This window comes from Syngnathoides biaculeatus, chromosome 5, assembly GCF_019802595.1.
Source record: "Syngnathoides biaculeatus isolate LvHL_M chromosome 5, ASM1980259v1, whole genome shotgun sequence".
NCBI classification, from domain to species: domain Eukaryota; kingdom Metazoa; phylum Chordata; class Actinopteri; order Syngnathiformes; family Syngnathidae; genus Syngnathoides; species Syngnathoides biaculeatus.
Genome location: NC_084644.1, coordinates 30,661,842 through 30,679,363, shown reverse-complemented (window position 1 = coordinate 30,679,363; position 17,522 = coordinate 30,661,842). Strand labels below are relative to the sequence as shown.

At 41.1% G+C, this 17,522-nt stretch overlaps 1 protein-coding gene across 6 annotated transcripts in view; it reads left to right on the top strand.

Annotated features, from left to right (window-relative positions):
• The window catches only part of grik5 (glutamate receptor, ionotropic, kainate 5), a 99,043-nt gene extending 83,161 nt beyond the window's left edge, over positions 1–15,882 (top strand). For 3 of the 6 annotated variants that reach the window (XM_061820024.1, XM_061820025.1, XM_061820027.1), the window contains 6 exons: positions 62–235; positions 1,011–1,176; positions 3,510–3,735; positions 6,145–6,273; positions 6,854–7,020; positions 11,070–12,307. In XM_061820024.1, the coding sequence (XP_061676008.1) occupies positions 62–235; positions 1,011–1,176; positions 3,510–3,735; positions 6,145–6,273; positions 6,854–7,020; positions 11,070–11,690 (1,483 nt within the window). In that variant the 3' untranslated portion in view covers positions 11,691–12,307. The other 3 variants (XR_009795042.1, XM_061820028.1, XM_061820026.1) reach the window with 3 other exon arrangements.
• The last annotated feature ends 1,640 nt before the right edge of the window (positions 15,883–17,522 follow it).

Here is a 17,522-nt window from a genome sequence, read left to right as displayed (position 1 = left end):
CGATTGCCTCTATCGATCAAATGCCAGTCTTCTGTAGTGACTCTTGTGCCCCCCCTCCTAGGCTGAGCCCCTACGAGTGGTACAACCCTCACCCGTGTTTGCGAGAACGACGGGATATGCTGGAGAACCAGTACACGCTGGGCAACAGTTTGTGGTTCCCCGTCGGCGGTTTTATGCAGCAGGGATCCGAAATAATGCCCAGGGCCTTGTCCACCAGATGTGTCAGTGGAGTGTGGTGAGTCATCCCACTAAACACCATACAAAGGGAAGGTTTGGTCTGGGATCCAGTCCAATGAAAAGCTTTGTGTCTGTGAGCTGTGAGATGTATTGTTAGATCGCATGACGATAAATGTGGTATTATTTGTTAGCTGCCTTCTTGTTGTGAGCTTTTTGGTAGGAGTTACCGTGAAGCCTGAACTGAATTCAAAACCTCCTCCCTGTACATTGATCTGCTCCTGCACCTAAAATCCAATAAGTTATTTCTTGGTCCAAACCATTTACTGTACAAAGTATTATGTAAGTTAACATTATAGGGCTGGTGTTAACTTTCTAACTAGCTAACACAGCTCCTCATTCTAGCGTCAACTACAGTGCATATCATGAGCTCTCAAACCTGCATTTTGATTGTATGTAAATTACAGAGCAAGTGTAAAAATCAAATTTCCCCTTGTGCGATGTCAAAGGATTGTGACACTTCCTGCAACGTGAATTATTAATCTACAAATCCTTCAAACAAACTCCAGGACCTGGATTAGTTTGTAAGTGCAGATCATATAGATTTAATCGTCCAGCTGACATGCCGCTGACTTCCTTTCCCTTGCCACAAGATTCGAGGCTAGCAGTTGAATAAATGTGCGGAGAAACACTCGTCCTTGGGGATTCCTGAGGCTGTAGAAAGACTGGAAGTTATGTGCTGAGCTCATCAATGCTCAGAGCCAAACAGATACTTAAGGCAAAGACAGGGGATGGTAATTTCCCATCCTGACAACTGTTCCTCCTGCATGGCACAGGTGGGCATTCACCCTCATAATCATCTCGTCATACACGGCCAACCTGGCGGCTTTCCTGACCGTGCAGAGGATGGAGGTACCCATCGAGTCCCCGGATGACTTGGCCGACCAGACCAACATCGAATACGGGACCATCCACGGAGGCAGCACCATGACGTTCTTCATGGTACTGTCTTTTTCTATTTCTCCTGTTTTGTTTTTAATATCTTTTTTGTACTCTTGACAGTTTGTGTAATGTGCTGTGACGCATTTATCTTAATGTTTTATCCTCACATTTGCCAATTTACCTCCACCAGCTGTGGCGTACACTTAGGTGGTGGGATGACTGTTTTTGTTTACTTACAAGAGCGCCTCGGGGCATCTGTGTTTGCACTACAAGTGCGCACGTGTGAGTGTGTGTGTGTGTGTGTATGTATGTATGTATCTGCGCGTGTTTATGTTGTCTTTTTGCATGTAGGTGTGTTTACATATGGGAATGTGAGTAGGTGAGTGTGTTTGTTTATTTGTGAGTGTATGGCCACACGCCAGTTTGTGTTTGCATCCCTTTGGTGTTGTTCATCATACGCTTGCATTAAGAGTACAAGTTGCCGGTGTGTTTAAAAAGTAAAGCTCAAAATCCTTTTAGTTTTTGGGCAGGATGTGCAACACTGACGTAAAGCAGTTGGCCATTATTCCATAAACCGTTACTGTATAGGGAACATTACTCATTCTACTCCAAATTAAAACATGACCAAAATAATATAGATATGGATCATATGTGTTGTTTTTGTGAACACAGTTTGAGGCAGTCTTTACTAACTAGTTAGTTTGGTTATTTTAATTACAACATGGAAGAACACCACAATAACAAGGACAACCCGTTGCATTGTTACTTTCATGTTGTGATTTTGAATATAACGTGCAGTGTTCTTGATACATTTGCATGAACGTATGTCAAAATACTTCTAAGGATTCAGAGCTTAACTTGTTTTTTTTTTTTTAGACATGGGAACCCATTATTCCCATAACAACCGCATAAGTAATAGTTTGGCTCTGCTACACAATACCCACAGTGTCCTCTTGTTCAGAGGGCACCCAGATAAAATATGTAATGGCACACTCCAGACACTTAATCCTGTTGCCGTGTTTTTGGTAAATGCTGAGCCACCTCGCGCGTGCTCTCCGAGCCCAGCCCGCAGCGGAGATGATGATACATCGGCCCGACGCCACCGGCAAATAATGCGTTCCCTCGAGTCACCTCGCTTTTTCTTGCCTACTCCTGACTCGTCTTTGGCACTGATCTCTCTTCGTCATTATTCACACCGGATTTTCATCTTCTCACACACACTAACACTCATTGTATCCTCTCCCAGTTTATCTGCCGTGCATCTTTTTCCTCTTATCACTCGAGTCTTTCCCTATCGCCCGAATGTCTTTCAACCGTTTTCAAGATTTACGATCCTTTATTGTAATACGCAACGTTATTTTGCGACTAAAGGCGCTGATGATGCCTTGGTAAGTCACAGACCGTGCCATGATTCAGGAAATATGCAGGAATTAAGCAAAGGCAAGGAACAAACAGACACCAAAGACATCTTAGAAGTCTGTCCACTCTTTTCTGCACATGCTGTGCAGGGTCACTGGGAAGATGGAGTCTAATTTACATTCAAATCCCACGGGGCCTTCAGTAAAAGTGAGCACAACTTTATTTAAAAAGAAGATTGTTGAATAAAGTGGGGGGAAAAAAAAGTTCAGAATCTATATTGTTAAAAAACATTATCCATGTTTTTTTTTTTGGTGGGGGAGGTAATTAAATCATTGTTCAAACTTAAAAGTTCACATTCATGAAAATTCAGTAGAGTGAGGAATGTTCTTTATTGGCAAAAAAAAAAATGGAAAGAAAAAATGTCAAAGGCCTACGAGAAAATCTATACTGAGCATTTTAAATGATGGCAACTCTGGGCTAACACCTGTTTAACACGTTTGAATGTTGTTGATTTAATTCTGAACACAGCCACATCCCAGTTATGGGGGTGTGCGCACTTGTGCAACCACATTGTTTGTGTTGCTTTTATTCCCTCAATCAAAAGATGAAAACGTTGTACACGTTAGACTACATTAAAGATAGAAAAACATTTTCAAATAATTTATCACATCATTGCTGTCACAAAACGTTTTAGATTTTGTGTTAGACTTCTGATATCATTGACTCCACCCAAAAATCCCAAGATACTGTACTGTACATTTCTATTTTTTTTCCTCCACAGGAAATGTGATTTTTCAGTTCACTTATGCATTTTGTAAGTGACAGTTTTGAGATGACGTATTTATGTATTCTTTTTTTTTTCTACATCATAAAAAGTTGTTATTTCAACAGTGTCCATGTTCACTTTCTGTAATCAGTCTCATCTCACTACCCCCCTGGGTGCACATGTTCGCGTTTGCTCCGATTTTGATTTTCTTATTTTTAAATATAATTTTTCCCCACCCCCTTCCAATCTGCCCTTGTTCACCGCGCAGAACTCTCGCTACCAGACGTACCAGCGCATGTGGAACTACATGAACTCCAAGCAGCCCAGCGTGTTTGTCAAAAGCACTGAGGAGGGGATCGCCCGCGTGGTCAATTCCAAGTACGCCTTCCTGATGGAGAGCACCATGAACGAGTACCACCGCGGCCTCAACTGCAACCTTACGCAGATCGGAGGCCTGCTGGACACCAAGGGATACGGCATCGGGATGCCGCTGGGTACGTGCCGCTGACGGTCTCCATAGCGCTGCGCTTGTTACGGAGTCGTGAGGAAAGTAGGTCATCTTATCGCCTGCGCGCTCGAGATCCGTTTATCTACACTCTGAAATCTTAATCGACAAAAAGAATCGTCACGTATTCCAACATCCAGAATAGACACTCGTGGTTTTAATTAACACCGCATCACCAATCTAGTTTTTTTTTCCATCTCGTGTTTGATCGTAGTTAATTGAGCCACTAAGAATCAAAGTGGTTAGCTCCATTTTTGGCATTTTGCAGGAGAGTGATCGAACGTTTCGTGACTGCAAAAAGAATCTGGGGGATTTATGTCTTGGTGATTTATGTGGTAATTATTACTTCTTCTAGATAATTGGGGTTTTCCACCCATATTTTGGGAGGGGGGGGCATATTAGTTATTCATAGTCAACCTGATCAACCTGGTAAGTATCAACTAGGTTGCCTGAAAACATGAACTAACCGGGATCAAAAAGAAAAATACCGTAGTCCAGTTGTAAGTCCAAGCATATGTCCAATTTTTCCGTATTTCATGAAGAATACAAAACATTTGTGGAAAACACGTCTTTTGGGTATATCCCCACTTATTTCATTGCAACTTTTATTGAGAATCTAATATTAGCAGATTTTCATTTGTGGTCTGGTGTTGTCCTATCCCCCTGCGACTAGTGGCAGTCCACTGTATGATGTGTTTAAATCTGTTTGTATTGTGTTAAAAGTGTGTTTAAAGACTTCAAAAATAAGTAATGTCATGAATGCTATATTAAAAAAAAAAAGGTGCCTGGGGTGTAATGTCTATTCATTACCCCGGTGAATGGCGTTTTTCATTTTGTTAGCATTATGCTAGTGGACTTTCAGGCAAAGTTGTGTGCTTGCTTTAAATACACTAAGTGTAATTATTTCTTTTGTTGACCGAGAATAAACCTCAGACAGGAGTGGCAATACACTTTTTGATTTTTTTTTTTTTCTAGAATTGTTCAGTCTCTGCTCAAACAGCTGCTTTTTAAGTGAGCCCAAAGTTTGCCGAACAACAGCAACAACAATTCTTGAAAAATTAGAATGAAGATGCAGCACATACTGCGTCATCTTTGGATCTCTGAGCATCACCTTCTGGGATGCTTTTGTGGGAGTTGAAGTGTCGTTTCATGGCTGCACATCTGTCCAGCTTGCAAATGTAAGCTGTTTCACTAATGCTGAGTGAAATAAAGGACTGCCGCCTACATGTCAAAATTGGAACCAAACCTTGACTTTGACCAGTACTCATCTCGAATATGATGCTTTTAAGTTGGCAGCTTGCGAAAAGGAGCCCCGCTATTTTTTTTCCTCCAAAAATCATTAATTCTCATAAAATCCTGTAAGCCGCCACCTTATCGTGGTGGAAGGGTTTGTGTGCGCCATTGATCCGAGCAGCTCAGTTGTCTGGGCCTTCGCATCCCTGGTCGGATCAGCCATGGAAAACAAATCCGCGGTGAAGAAGAAATAACATATTGTCATTACAACTTATTATAGATGTATTTTTATCATCAATTTTAAAACCTTTTGACAAAAATATTGACAGTCAAGACTTGCAAGTATTTCATCATAAAATTACATTTTTTTGCTCTAAAATTTTGAATGTATTGAGTGCACTGCACTATACTTGTATTCCTTACCATATGACAACCTTTTCCTCCAAAAATACAATGTACTTCATAAAAGTAAAGTCCTCCTAAAATGTTCTCATAAAAATGTGCGTGTGTGTGTGTGTGTGTGTGTGTGTGTGTATCCCATGAATCAAGTTTTTTTTTCCCCTCCAAAAAAAGCCATAAAATGTTCTCAGGACTTTCCCCCCTGATTTAATCAAAGCTGTTTTCATGAGAAAATTTTTAAAATCATGAATTGTAACCCCGCCCCCCCTCATCAAATATAAAAAAATTCAAAATTTTGGCTTCTACACACTTGTATTACTTTTTTTTTCTTGGAAAGCTTTGTAAAAGCAGATCTTGTAAAATTAAGATGCGTTTGTTTCTCATCAAATTCAGACGTCATTAACATTGTCATGTCAGTACACACACACACACAGAAATACAGTGGCAAAAGTTTTCGGAAGAAATGTACATTTCGGACCTTCATCTCAATTGGGGAAAAAAAAACAATTAAAAATTAATTATTGAAAGTTAAAAGTGGCTTTCTTAAAGAGATACCTCACCTAAGATGGATAAAAGCTTCAGCCATTTTCTATTTCATTCAGTCTTGAGGCGATCTTCATGTCTTTATTCCTGATGTAATCTTCTCCTTAATCTGCCATCTGTCTTTTTTTTTTAAATTCTCACCATATGACAAAGATAAACAATCCCCCTTCCTCTTCTCTTCACTCATCACGCGTCTGCCCCCCACCCCTTATTCGTCCCACAGGCTCGCCGTTTCGAGATGAGATCACGCTGGCCATTCTCCAGCTGCAGGAGAACAACAGGTTGGAGATCCTGAAGAGGAGGTGGTGGGAGGGAGGCCAGTGTCCCAAAGAGGAGGACCATCGGGCCAAAGGTCAGTCCACTGAAGAAGTCAGAATATTTTCCAAAAAATCTCCATGTGTGTATGGTTTATAAGAAATACCCAGTAGTAAACTAGTAGTAAAATCACAACTTTTTAAAACATTCTTATTTTCTAGAAAAATTACAGCTTAGCGTTTCATCATATTTTTCTTAATTCTTAAAATGTTAACCTTTTCTTCATAGATATTTTTTCTCCTTATTCTGTATTGTAATATCACGTTTTCTCATAGAATTCATGCAAAGAAAGTTTTTTGTTCTAAACTTCCTCAAAATGTTGTCTTGTGTAAATTGTGGCCTTTTTCTATGAAGTGTTTTTTTTTTTTAATTTCACATCAGTTCAAACACAAGCTGTACATGCATATTGTGACTTCTGCTAACATGACCAATGTATTCTGTTGTCACAACTTTTTCTCTTCATATTCTGACTCTATTTTAAACTTTTGTCATTCCACTTGTGTTTTCGTTTTTAACTGGAAATTTCAATTGGTCGCCTGCAAAAATTCTTGAGCAGTTGAAGGAAACCTCGCCATTGGTTTGACACTGAGCCATTTTGTGGGCCTTCTCAATCGCAGGTCTGGGAATGGAGAACATTGGGGGCATCTTTGTGGTACTCATCTGCGGCCTCATCATTGCTGTGTTTGTGGCCATTATGGAATTTGTATGGTCAACACGCCGCTCGGCAGAGACCGATGAGGTATGCCCCCATACCTGCCCTCGCCGAACCCACAGACACACCCCAGTAGGTTCCAATGGCGCCCTGCCAAATCTTTTTTCAGTTTTTCTTGTGTGTGTGCTTGTACGTGAGAGCAATTTGATTATTTTCTGGATTTGTCTTATTTGTGCCTGCTGTGTTTGTTTGCGGGTTCAGTTTTGTTATGTGCATGTGAGATACGTTTGTGTACTTTGCAGGCATTTATTTTCCCTTCTGATGCATGGAAAAAATAGAGGAAACTATTTTTGTTTTGCGTTGCTATACATGTAAACAAAAAGCAGAAAACAAGTCATTGGTTGTTTCTTGTTTGGAAACTGAAAAACTGTATAGGAGCCTTTATCTCATGTTCTAGTATGTCTTGCTTTAACACGAGTCAGGAAGTAAAATATGACTATAATTCTTTTTCTCAGGCTTTCTTTGTGTGGTTTTGACATGGTGTTCTTTCTTTTGCTGCTTCTTGCTCTGAGATCCACCTTCAGAAATTTCACCAATAGTTCCGTTGTTGATTTTCATCTACGATATCGAGTTGCCATGGCTTAAAGCAAGCCGTGTATAGATGTCCTTTAGAACAGAGGCTTTGAAATGAAATGAAAGACATGAGCTAATTAATATCAACATATTTATTAACACGAGCTTCGGTAGATCCCCGCTCACTGATGTGCCTATGTTGAGGCCATTTTGGTGAGGTCATCGTTAGAAGCCAACACGTACACAACATTGACCTCCCTAGCTTAGTGTTGCAATCGGGACGGAGCCACACCTCTTTTCAGGGTGAAGGCAAAGCAGCATAAAGAATATTTGAGGTAAAAAAAAATTATGGTCGTATCTTAATTGAAGACTTCTTACATAAACACGCATTGGAACATCAGATAAAAGCTCGTATTCCGTTTTTCAGTTTCCAGATTTTGAACCAAAAACATCCGATAGAGCTCCTTTTCAGAGCTCCTTTTCAGTTGTTCAATTTACAACTTTCAAACAAGAAACGGGAGACTCGTTTCCTATTTCTTGTTTACATACATCGAAGCAACAACAAAAATGGGGTCGTTTCCCGTGTTCCGTTTCCTGATTTCAGAAGGAAAAACGAATGCGCGACATGTACACGGACTGAGATCAGCTATTCAAAGAGCACAACCCAGTGGTGTGGTGAAGGATGGAGAACTAAAATCTAAAATGTTTGAAATTCAAGCACACTTCTAAAAAAAATGCTTGGGCAAATCAGTAAATAGTTTACAAGGAACTAACGTGCTGACAACTTGTATGCCAACAAGTACACTTGGTAAGATTGCTTGGGATTTTACATCTTGCCCTGTTGTCCTGGGACTACAATATTTTGAAAGCCTACTAAAACTGAATAAAATGTTGAGATGTTACTAATTGGTGTTTTGGGGGACGTTCAGATTGCAATTTTTTAGGCAGATGTATAATAAACTTACTGTAGTCAGGTTTTATTTGTATTATTTGATCAATTCTCACACTCAAGATCTAGATGGCCGAAGACACCAGCCATCAAGGTTTATTTTTATTTTATTCCAAGTTTGGTTTCATTCATATCACCCTCCCATTGTTCTTATTTGCGGCATACCCCCTAAACGGTTTTGCGGGTTTGGTCACGTTCCGCTCCGCGAACAACGGTTTGGTTCACTAACGTGAATCCTTTAATACGGAACACATTTAGTCAGATTGTTAAAGATTTGACATCATATCTTGGCATCAAATTTAAGATCGAATAACATTAAATGAAATGTTAAAATGCTAACTCAGACGGAAAACGCTAAGGTAACAATTGTTATTCCACCATACAAATAGCAACTTGAATGTAGAACGTCTTTGCAGATGACATCTTATCATTTAGTAATTTAAGTACTAACACTAACTAACTGAGACACATAGTTCAGGATTCTCGATCTTACACGGGGATAATTTTAGCATGTAGCCAGATTAACTATTTAATACTTTTACGCGTGGACCATTTGAGAAGGATTTTAAATCATGTCCTGTGAAGTCAGATTTGATTTCTAATAAGAATAGATAGAATGACATCATGCTAAGAGATTGAATGCTAATATATAGCAAGATAAAACCTCAATACACATTGATCATTGTGCCCAGCATTACTGTGCCCAGGTACTACTTCAGAATCTTAAACTGGATAAAATGCTAAAATAAATCTATGTAGCCACTTTAATCCACGATCAATTCTAAAGATTGATAAGTATTTTACATCAAGCTAATTTGATAAAATAACACGCTATCATCTGGTAACCTATACCCCATATATATAGCAACTTTAATTGACCGCAAATTGGGTGGATTGATAGATTTTAAATTTGGAAACATACGATTTCAAAATGCTGATAAGACTGGATAAAAGACACGCTAACAAAAGCATCTACTCCACTGACAACAACCCAAAAACAGTTTGAATCCATTTTGCATGTCCTGCCTGCTTCTAAGGTCAGTGTCCACCTCTGTGTGTTGAGCGTAAATGTCAGTCTTGTGGTGTTTGTGAGCTCAATGTGACGGTACAGAGAAGCAATATTAAATGCCAATATTTGCTTGCTTAATGCTGCGTTGTGATGCGACATTAAATGTCATGATGTATCTCCTTTTACACGTCTCATATCAAGGGTTCTCAAACTGGGGTCCGAGGACCCCCAGCGGGTCTCCTAGCTGTAGCTTCGGCGTATAGAAAATAATTAGCAATAAGTTATGTTATATTTATTTTAAAAATGTATACCTTTACCTACAGCCCGTTTGAGGAATGAAACAAAAGTACTAATGCAATCGCCCCTCAGCTATGGGCCATTACTGCCTTATTTCAAGAATAATGTCCTGTTGTTTTCAAAATGTATCTTTTCCAGAAAAAAATGGTAGTTGTGTTTAGGTGGCGTTACGATTATTAGGTTTCCTTGAAAAATAAATTCTCCCCTATAAGATGTGCCTACATCCCAAATGAAGTTTGAGAACCCCTGCCTCACTTGTTATTCTAGTATTCTTCGTCTTCCATCTTTTGGATTACTTCTTGCTCTTCTTCTTTCCCCCATCTCACCGTTGCTGTCTCTCTTTCTCTCTCTCTCTTGTCATCCGTCTATCAGTCTGTGTTCTCTGACAAAGAGTACTGTTTCTGTTTATGTGAGTCCCTGACTTTTTCTTTTGAATGCTGTTTGTAGTGTAGTAATTTGGGTCAAAAGCGTGTGTTGCCAGCTTGGCTGAGCCTCCATGTTGCCATAATGAAGTGTCCATGAGCTAAACCAACGGTCCCCAGCCACTGAGCCACGGACCGGGACCGTTTGGTACCAGGCCACACAGAGAGACTGGAAAAAAAAAATGTAGTCGATAAAAGAAGTATTATTAAATTATTTAAATTCAGGTCCGTCCGCCTTTCCATCTGTACACATCAAAAGCTGTATTTATAATAATCAATATGTAAAACAAATATTCTTAGAGCCCTTCTTTAGAAACGGGAAAATAATAAAAAAAAAAGACTTCCAAGGAAAAGAAAAGTGCATTTGAGAAACATTTCAGTGGGATTTTCCCTTACGAGTGCTAAAGTTTGCTAGTTTTGAGTGTTACGAGCTGTCGCTCAGATGATTTTTTTTTTTTTTTGCTTTATGTTGCGGGCCAGAATTTGACTGATCGTGCTTCACTGCCACAAGAGGGTGACAGCGAATAAAATCCGCCTGCATCCTGTGTAGCTCTATTAAATTGAGTGAAACCGGTCCGTGTTTCACAAAATGTTGGGGACTGTTGAACTAAACGACATTGGGTGTTGCCGTGTCTCTGGATTGTAATAACTCTCTCTGCTTTTTGGAAACTCTTCCCATCCCGAAATCCATTTCCCCCTCATTTCTGTCTTCCAAACGTCACCAAATCCACTGCTCTTGCACCCTTTTTTTTGGTTCTGGATTGTGTCCATTGTTTTGGCCCTTGTTTCCACCCTTTCTGTTGTTTTTGGTATTCATGTGCCGTCCCATTCCGCCACCTGCCTACTCTTTGTCTTTCTTTCCCTCCCTTTCGTCTTTACTTTCCCGCCTTCCCCAACTACTCCTCGCTCCCCTTCCTGGTCATCCTTGTAGGTGTCTGTCTGTCAGGAGATGATCACCGAGTTCCGAAACGCCGTCTCCTGTAAGAAGAGTGCCCGTTTGCGCCGCCGCCGCCCATTCAGTAGCTCGGCAGCGGCCCTGCGCCACCCGAACCGGATTGCCCTAGGGGCCCCTCGGCCTTTGCGATTGGTCCGAGAGATGCGGCTTAGCAACGGCAAACTTTACAGCGGTGCCGGCCCCCTTACCGGCGGGGCTGGAGGAGGAGCCGCGGGGCCACCTGATCTGGGCCCAGGTCCCCAGCGGCTCCTCGAAGAGCCACTCGGAGGTAACGCAACCCCTCCTCCGCCGGCTCCCACCCCAGTGCTGCTGCCCAGCCGCAGTTGCACCCACGTGAGGATCTGCCAGGAGTGCCGTCGCATCCAGAGCCTGAGATCGGACAGCAGTTTGGGTTCGACAATCTCGAGGATACCGCCGTCGTCGGCGCCGCTGCCCCGGCTGCCCCCACCGCCTCCCCCGTCCTCATCCAACACGGACAGCGAGGGTGGAGGGGGTCCCAGCCCTATGCGGCTGCACAGTCCCCCTCATCACACCGCCCGTCCCATTCCCGTTCAACAGAACCTCAACAAAGCGGACCTATTGGTGGACCAGGCCTGAGAGCAGAAGCACGGTACTGCTTCATCCCAAATCGGGTGGAGAGACTGGCAGATGAAGCAATGAAGAAAAATTAACCAGCGGATACAAAAACATGGAGAATTGAACCCGTTGTCTGGGTGACCTTGAAGGCTGCCGAAACAGCAGTGGCTTGCTCGCATGCGCTTCTTAACACTCCCATTTGGTCAAAAACCGAGGGAAGTGTTCATGGCCAGACCGTGCTTTTGATTTTTTTACCTTTCTCCATTCGAGTGTTGCATTTTTTTCTTTTTTTTTCTTCCGAAGACCCATTCCGGAAGCTAACAATACACTCGCTGGAGGACAAGTTGTACCTGTTTGCTGTTTTAAATTGAACAGAATGACTTCCTGAGGATTACTCTGTTTTATTCATTCTTTGTCTTGTTTTGTTACCATTTGTTCTAAGTGGAAGTTCAATAAAAAGCCTTCAATGTGACAATTGCAGTGGATTACAACGATTACAAGAAACATGGCTGTGGCTAATTGTGTTTGAGAGTTTGTGTCCCTCCCTTTGTCGCCGCCACTATTGAAAGGATGCAATTCAACATGGAGTTGCTGGTTTGTAGTTCATTTTTACTGGTGTGTGTGTGTGTGTGTGTGTGTTTGTATTTAAAGTGTGAGGATTTAAACTGAGCAGAACCTGCGGCGAGCAGCACAGCACCCTTCTATTAAAGTCTCACAGGGGGGTTGAAAACAGGAAATGTATGTCCCACGTTAAGCTGTTCCCTTACCCCGAAGATATAAGGTAAGACAGAAAGACACTACAAAAAGCAGCAAAGACTTCATCCTCTGTTATTAGACAGGTCCTGATCCTTTTAATTCTGGGCATATTTTTAAAGGAGTTTGTTATTGCGCCAGCAAGCTGTGACTGCAGCTACAGACTTGGCTGTCCGACACGAAGGCCTTCTGCCAGAATGATAGACTCAACACAGCCTCGTCAATACTGTTTCAAGCTTTTGATTGCCTAATTACTCCTCTCGCCTGGCCAGCGAAGTTCTTGGGGATTGAGCACATTGATGGGATACTGATGACTGGATTGAGAAGAAATATGTTTTTCGGTTGGGTAAAACGACTTTTTGTTTTTTAAATTGCAAGTTGTTAACATTACGATGCCCTGTCGTTTAGAGAAATGCTCAAACAGAACCAGGACTGGTTTAAAACTGTGGTAAATGGACTGCACTTATATCGCGCTTTATCTACACCATCACAGTACTCAAAGCATTTTACAACAGCTCACATTCACACACCAATGGACGGCTGCTGCCTTGCAAGGCACTGCCAGGCTCACAGTCAGAGCCGGGATTCGAACCAGCTACCCTTCGATCACTGGAGGACCCTTCTCTACCTTCTGATCCACAGCCACCAGGGCTGAACTGACATTAGACTGTAACAGCTAATGGTCTGAACCCTAGCTCCCTCACACCTCTAAATATAAATCTAAACCTTTACCCTTAAAACCTAAACCACGAACTCATTGACTCTGAACTGACCCCTAAAACACCTGACTGTCAGCACCAACTCAAGGAGATAACCCTAAACCACAAGCACTAACCACCCTGAGAATCACCTAAAATTTTCCCCCAAAGCACCTCACTGCTAACTCTGTTAAATACCGCTCTCTAACCAAAGCACTACCCCTTTTTATTAAAGCCCATGACAAAATACCACTAGCTCATATAAACCTTACAGACCTGATCACCCCCCATTAAACTTTTTCCCATTCCACACTTTAAAGCATAATCCATTTCCCTTATCCTTTAACCCAAACTTATAACTGTATCCTTCAACTTCCTAAACCACCAGTACAGCACAGCCTTTAAACCTTTTTGCCATTCCACAAACCCATTAACAATAAACCCAATCCGTGTCTCTTACTCTTTAGCCCTAAACCACAACACATCATGAAGTTCACTAACTTTAACCCATGTCACGTACCTTGAACCATTAGCGTTTTATCCCCACTAAGCCTCCAAACACCTGACTCTTACAAGTTGATTGTAAAGTCCTTTTTGGCTCAACTTTAACCACCTAACATCTAAACATTATTCATAAAACTTAATCCATATCTCTGAGCCTTCACCCGGAACCACTAACACCCTGGTCACCAAACACCTTGACCTTTACAGTAAACCTAGACCCCCTGAGCGCCAGCATGACACCCTTGAAATTTAGCCCCTAAACCTTTATCCATAATCATTCCCTTTCAAACCAAGTCACCAAACCCCATAATCACTAGCGTCCTTGTTTTCCTAATCTTTAACCATAAATTTAAACCTTATACCCCTTGTTCTAAACTCTTATTCATGAATCCCCTTGACCGCGACCCCTCAGCTGCTAAACCCGCAATCTGAACACTAAACCACCCATGCACCAAAGGCTAAGAGATAGTGCCTCATTAACAACCTGACCACCACCACCCAACCCCCCTTAAACTTGTTCTTGAAGCCTCCTCATTGCAACTCGGAGCCTTAACACCCTTCCACCATCCCTTCACTGCCTGTGACAGCAAGGGTTTCATCTAAAATTTAGCTGGAATACAGGACGTGTGCCCCTCTGTTTGGAATCTTATAGCAGTCAGGAATGTGACTAGAATGTTTAAGTCTGATCATGTTGGAGTTGGTTGAAACAACATCGTCTGTTCCGTCCTACAGCTCAGTCCCTAATTAGCTGCTCAGATATTCCCCGCATGTTGCCCAGAGGAAACTCAATGAAGGGAATTGTTAAATGTTGTAAAGTTCCCATCTCACTTGTTTTATGTTCATGTTCATTTGGCTCTTGTCTTTGAAGTTGCTGATGCTAAACCGCCACCAGTTTCCATGTTTTTTTTTTTAAATTCCCTCCACTTACGGCTGAGCACTTTCGTAGACTATGACCATAATGATTTCTCAAAAGTGAGTTCCACCTTAACTGTCGATCAAACCAAATTTGAGCATTTTCCATCCTTTATGATCACAGCAGATGTCTCTGAAAGATTATCCTGAGTGATTATCCTGTGACGTAGTGTGTGTGATTTTTATTTTCTCCCTAATCTCAACAATGGCTGTAACGGAGTAGGAACATACCAATAATAGGAGCCGTAAGCCTTTTTTCCCACCCTTCTTTGTGATCCAAGTCAGTGAAAGAATAATTCTCAGATGTCTCTGAAAGATTATTCTTCAGTTATTTCGTGACATTTTAAGAATATTGTTTTCCTCCCCAATTAGGCGATCAACTATTGTCACACACAGCAACAATCTGGCCAGATTTAAACATCCTCCTTGCGTCTGACTAGTCTTAGTAAAATCCCCATTATGGGATACCTCGGAAAGGAGTGGAGTGATTTTTGCTCCCTGTTATTCTCAGAAAACGGTTGAGGCAGACAATTATAAAGTGTTGTAAAGACTTGCAGATGATCGGGTCAAATTTGACCTTTTCCCCTCCTTGCGATTATCCTGACAGTTTCATTATTCTGTGGTGTCTGCTTTGTTCGGGTGGACTTTTTTTTCCTCTCCAGTCTGCTGGGGAAACGGTAACATCTCACAGTTGAAATTGTTAAACCTGTTCAATACTTACGATCTCAGATCCTTACGAGTTCAATTAAAACGTTGTCAGACCCAGCCACCAACTCTATGTTCGTGAGATGGTAAGAGTGAGGCTACCTTCTTCTGTTTTTGTTTTACTACTGCCGTGACTTTTCAACAACTACTCTCTTCGTTATATTATTTTGGTTGCCCTGAGGCATTATGCTGACTCTTGCAGGTCGGGTTTAGTACTTTAAGCAGAAAAAAAATGGATGGACTGATGATAGATGTGTGGGCTTGCTCACATCTTAAAATGTGAGAGGTTAAAAATCTGTATTTGTGAAATCCCCGCTTGAACAGTAGACTCCATCCGAGCTCCTTTCAATTTCCTTTTCAAGATCAGTAGATGATGTTTGAAAAAAAAAAAAAAAAAAAAAAAAAAAAACCATGACCGGAACTCACAGCAGTCTGCAATCAAGCCTGTTGTCCAGAAGCGGTTTGTCCAAATGTTTTCTTTGTGTATGTTCCCCCTTCCATTTTCTATGCCAGCATCAAATAAACACAATGTTGAGATAGGCAAGAAGAAAAGCAAGCATATATCAACTCAGTATGAAAATCAAGGGGAAGGGAGGGTCACAAAACCAATACGATGTCTCAAGTGGTAACTCATGCAAAAAGCGGGGGGGGGGTCTTTTGATTGTTATTTTGAATTTAATTATTTTTCATATTTCTATTAGTGCTAAATGGATTATTGAAATAGAGTCATGAATATTCTGATTACATTGTGGATATTAATCCTGTTGATGAACTAGAGGATTTTATTGTGAGTGCAGTGATGGGAGCAGGAGGGAAGAGGGACTACATTCAACTTGTTGTGCAAAACTCATACACAAATAAAACTTGTTTTGGAATAAAATAATTAAAACAGACGACACTGTGGTACATTTTTTTCATTTGTAACATTATATTTTTCTCATGGCATGCACATTCAGAACGATCCCTGACATGTCCTGTGTGAATAGCTCTCTTTTAGTTCTAGTTCTTTGTCTTAATGTATTAACTTATATAAAGCTGGAAAAGGTTACAAAAGTGTCTAAAATGTTTTGTTCACCAATTCAAGGTTAGACAAATTGTCTTTGAATGGAAAGTTCAGCACTGTTGCTTCTCTTCCAAGGAGAGGCTGTCCTGTGAATATGGCGGCAAGAGCACAGCATAGAATGCTCAATAGGTAAAAAAAAAAAAAACAAAGAAAAAAAATGAACTGTTTGTTGAAGACTTATACAAAAAAATCACTGGCATATAAGAATAGGGTTAATTGGAGAGCACTGAGGAAGCCCTTTCTGTCTTTAAAAAAAAAACAACAAAAAAAACAGCTACACTTTTGATGTTTACTGAAAAGCACTTGGATGTTCAACCCCGCAACTGCCAATATAGTCTGTGGACAGATGAAACCAAAGTTGAGTTGTTTGAGAGGAACACACAACGCCATGTGTGGAGGAAAAATGGTGCAGCACTTCAACATCAAAATCTTATCCCAACTATGAAGCATGGTGGAAGGGAGGCATTATGGAATGGGCATGCTTTTCTCCCCAAGGACCTGGACAACTTGCGATCATTAATGAGAAAATTAATTCACAAGACTATCAAGATATTGTTTTAGAAGAAGAAACTGATGCACGACCTTAAGAGGGGTATTCACACCAGACATTCTGGGAATCTTGAACTACAACAATTTTCCCAAAAGTAATAATCCAAATTTTATCATGATCGTTTACACATCTGACCTGGAAGATTTTTGTTTGCTGCCAAATGAAGCTCAACAGGTTAAGTTCAAGGATTCACTTTTTTCCCCCAAATGTCCTGTGAATGTTTACATTATTTAAAGAAAAAAAGTGAAAAATTTTTTTTAGTGTGATTTATTTACTGAATGTTTGAGCAGCCAGTGTCATTCGTGTGCTTTAAGTGAAGATCAGATCACATTTTATGACCAATCTATGCAGGAGTACCATGCACATACTTTTTCCTCCCACTGATTCGAACTCGACAACCAAATACAAGGTGTGACCACCTCTTCCTCCTTGCGCTTCCAACGAAACTTGTCAATCAGCGTTCACGCACAGTGCTGCATCTGTATGTGGAAGAAGGCCATTTCTTTTTAAATTCACATTTGGCAAAATAGATGGAGCAGGAGCGAATGTGTTAGTTCTCACTTGTGCTGACGCTGTATTTGACCTCGGATGTGCGGTGCCTGAGAGAAACAAAATCACGGTTGTCACTTCAGCTCCTTTAAGTCTATTTTGCAAACTTTTGGGCCATG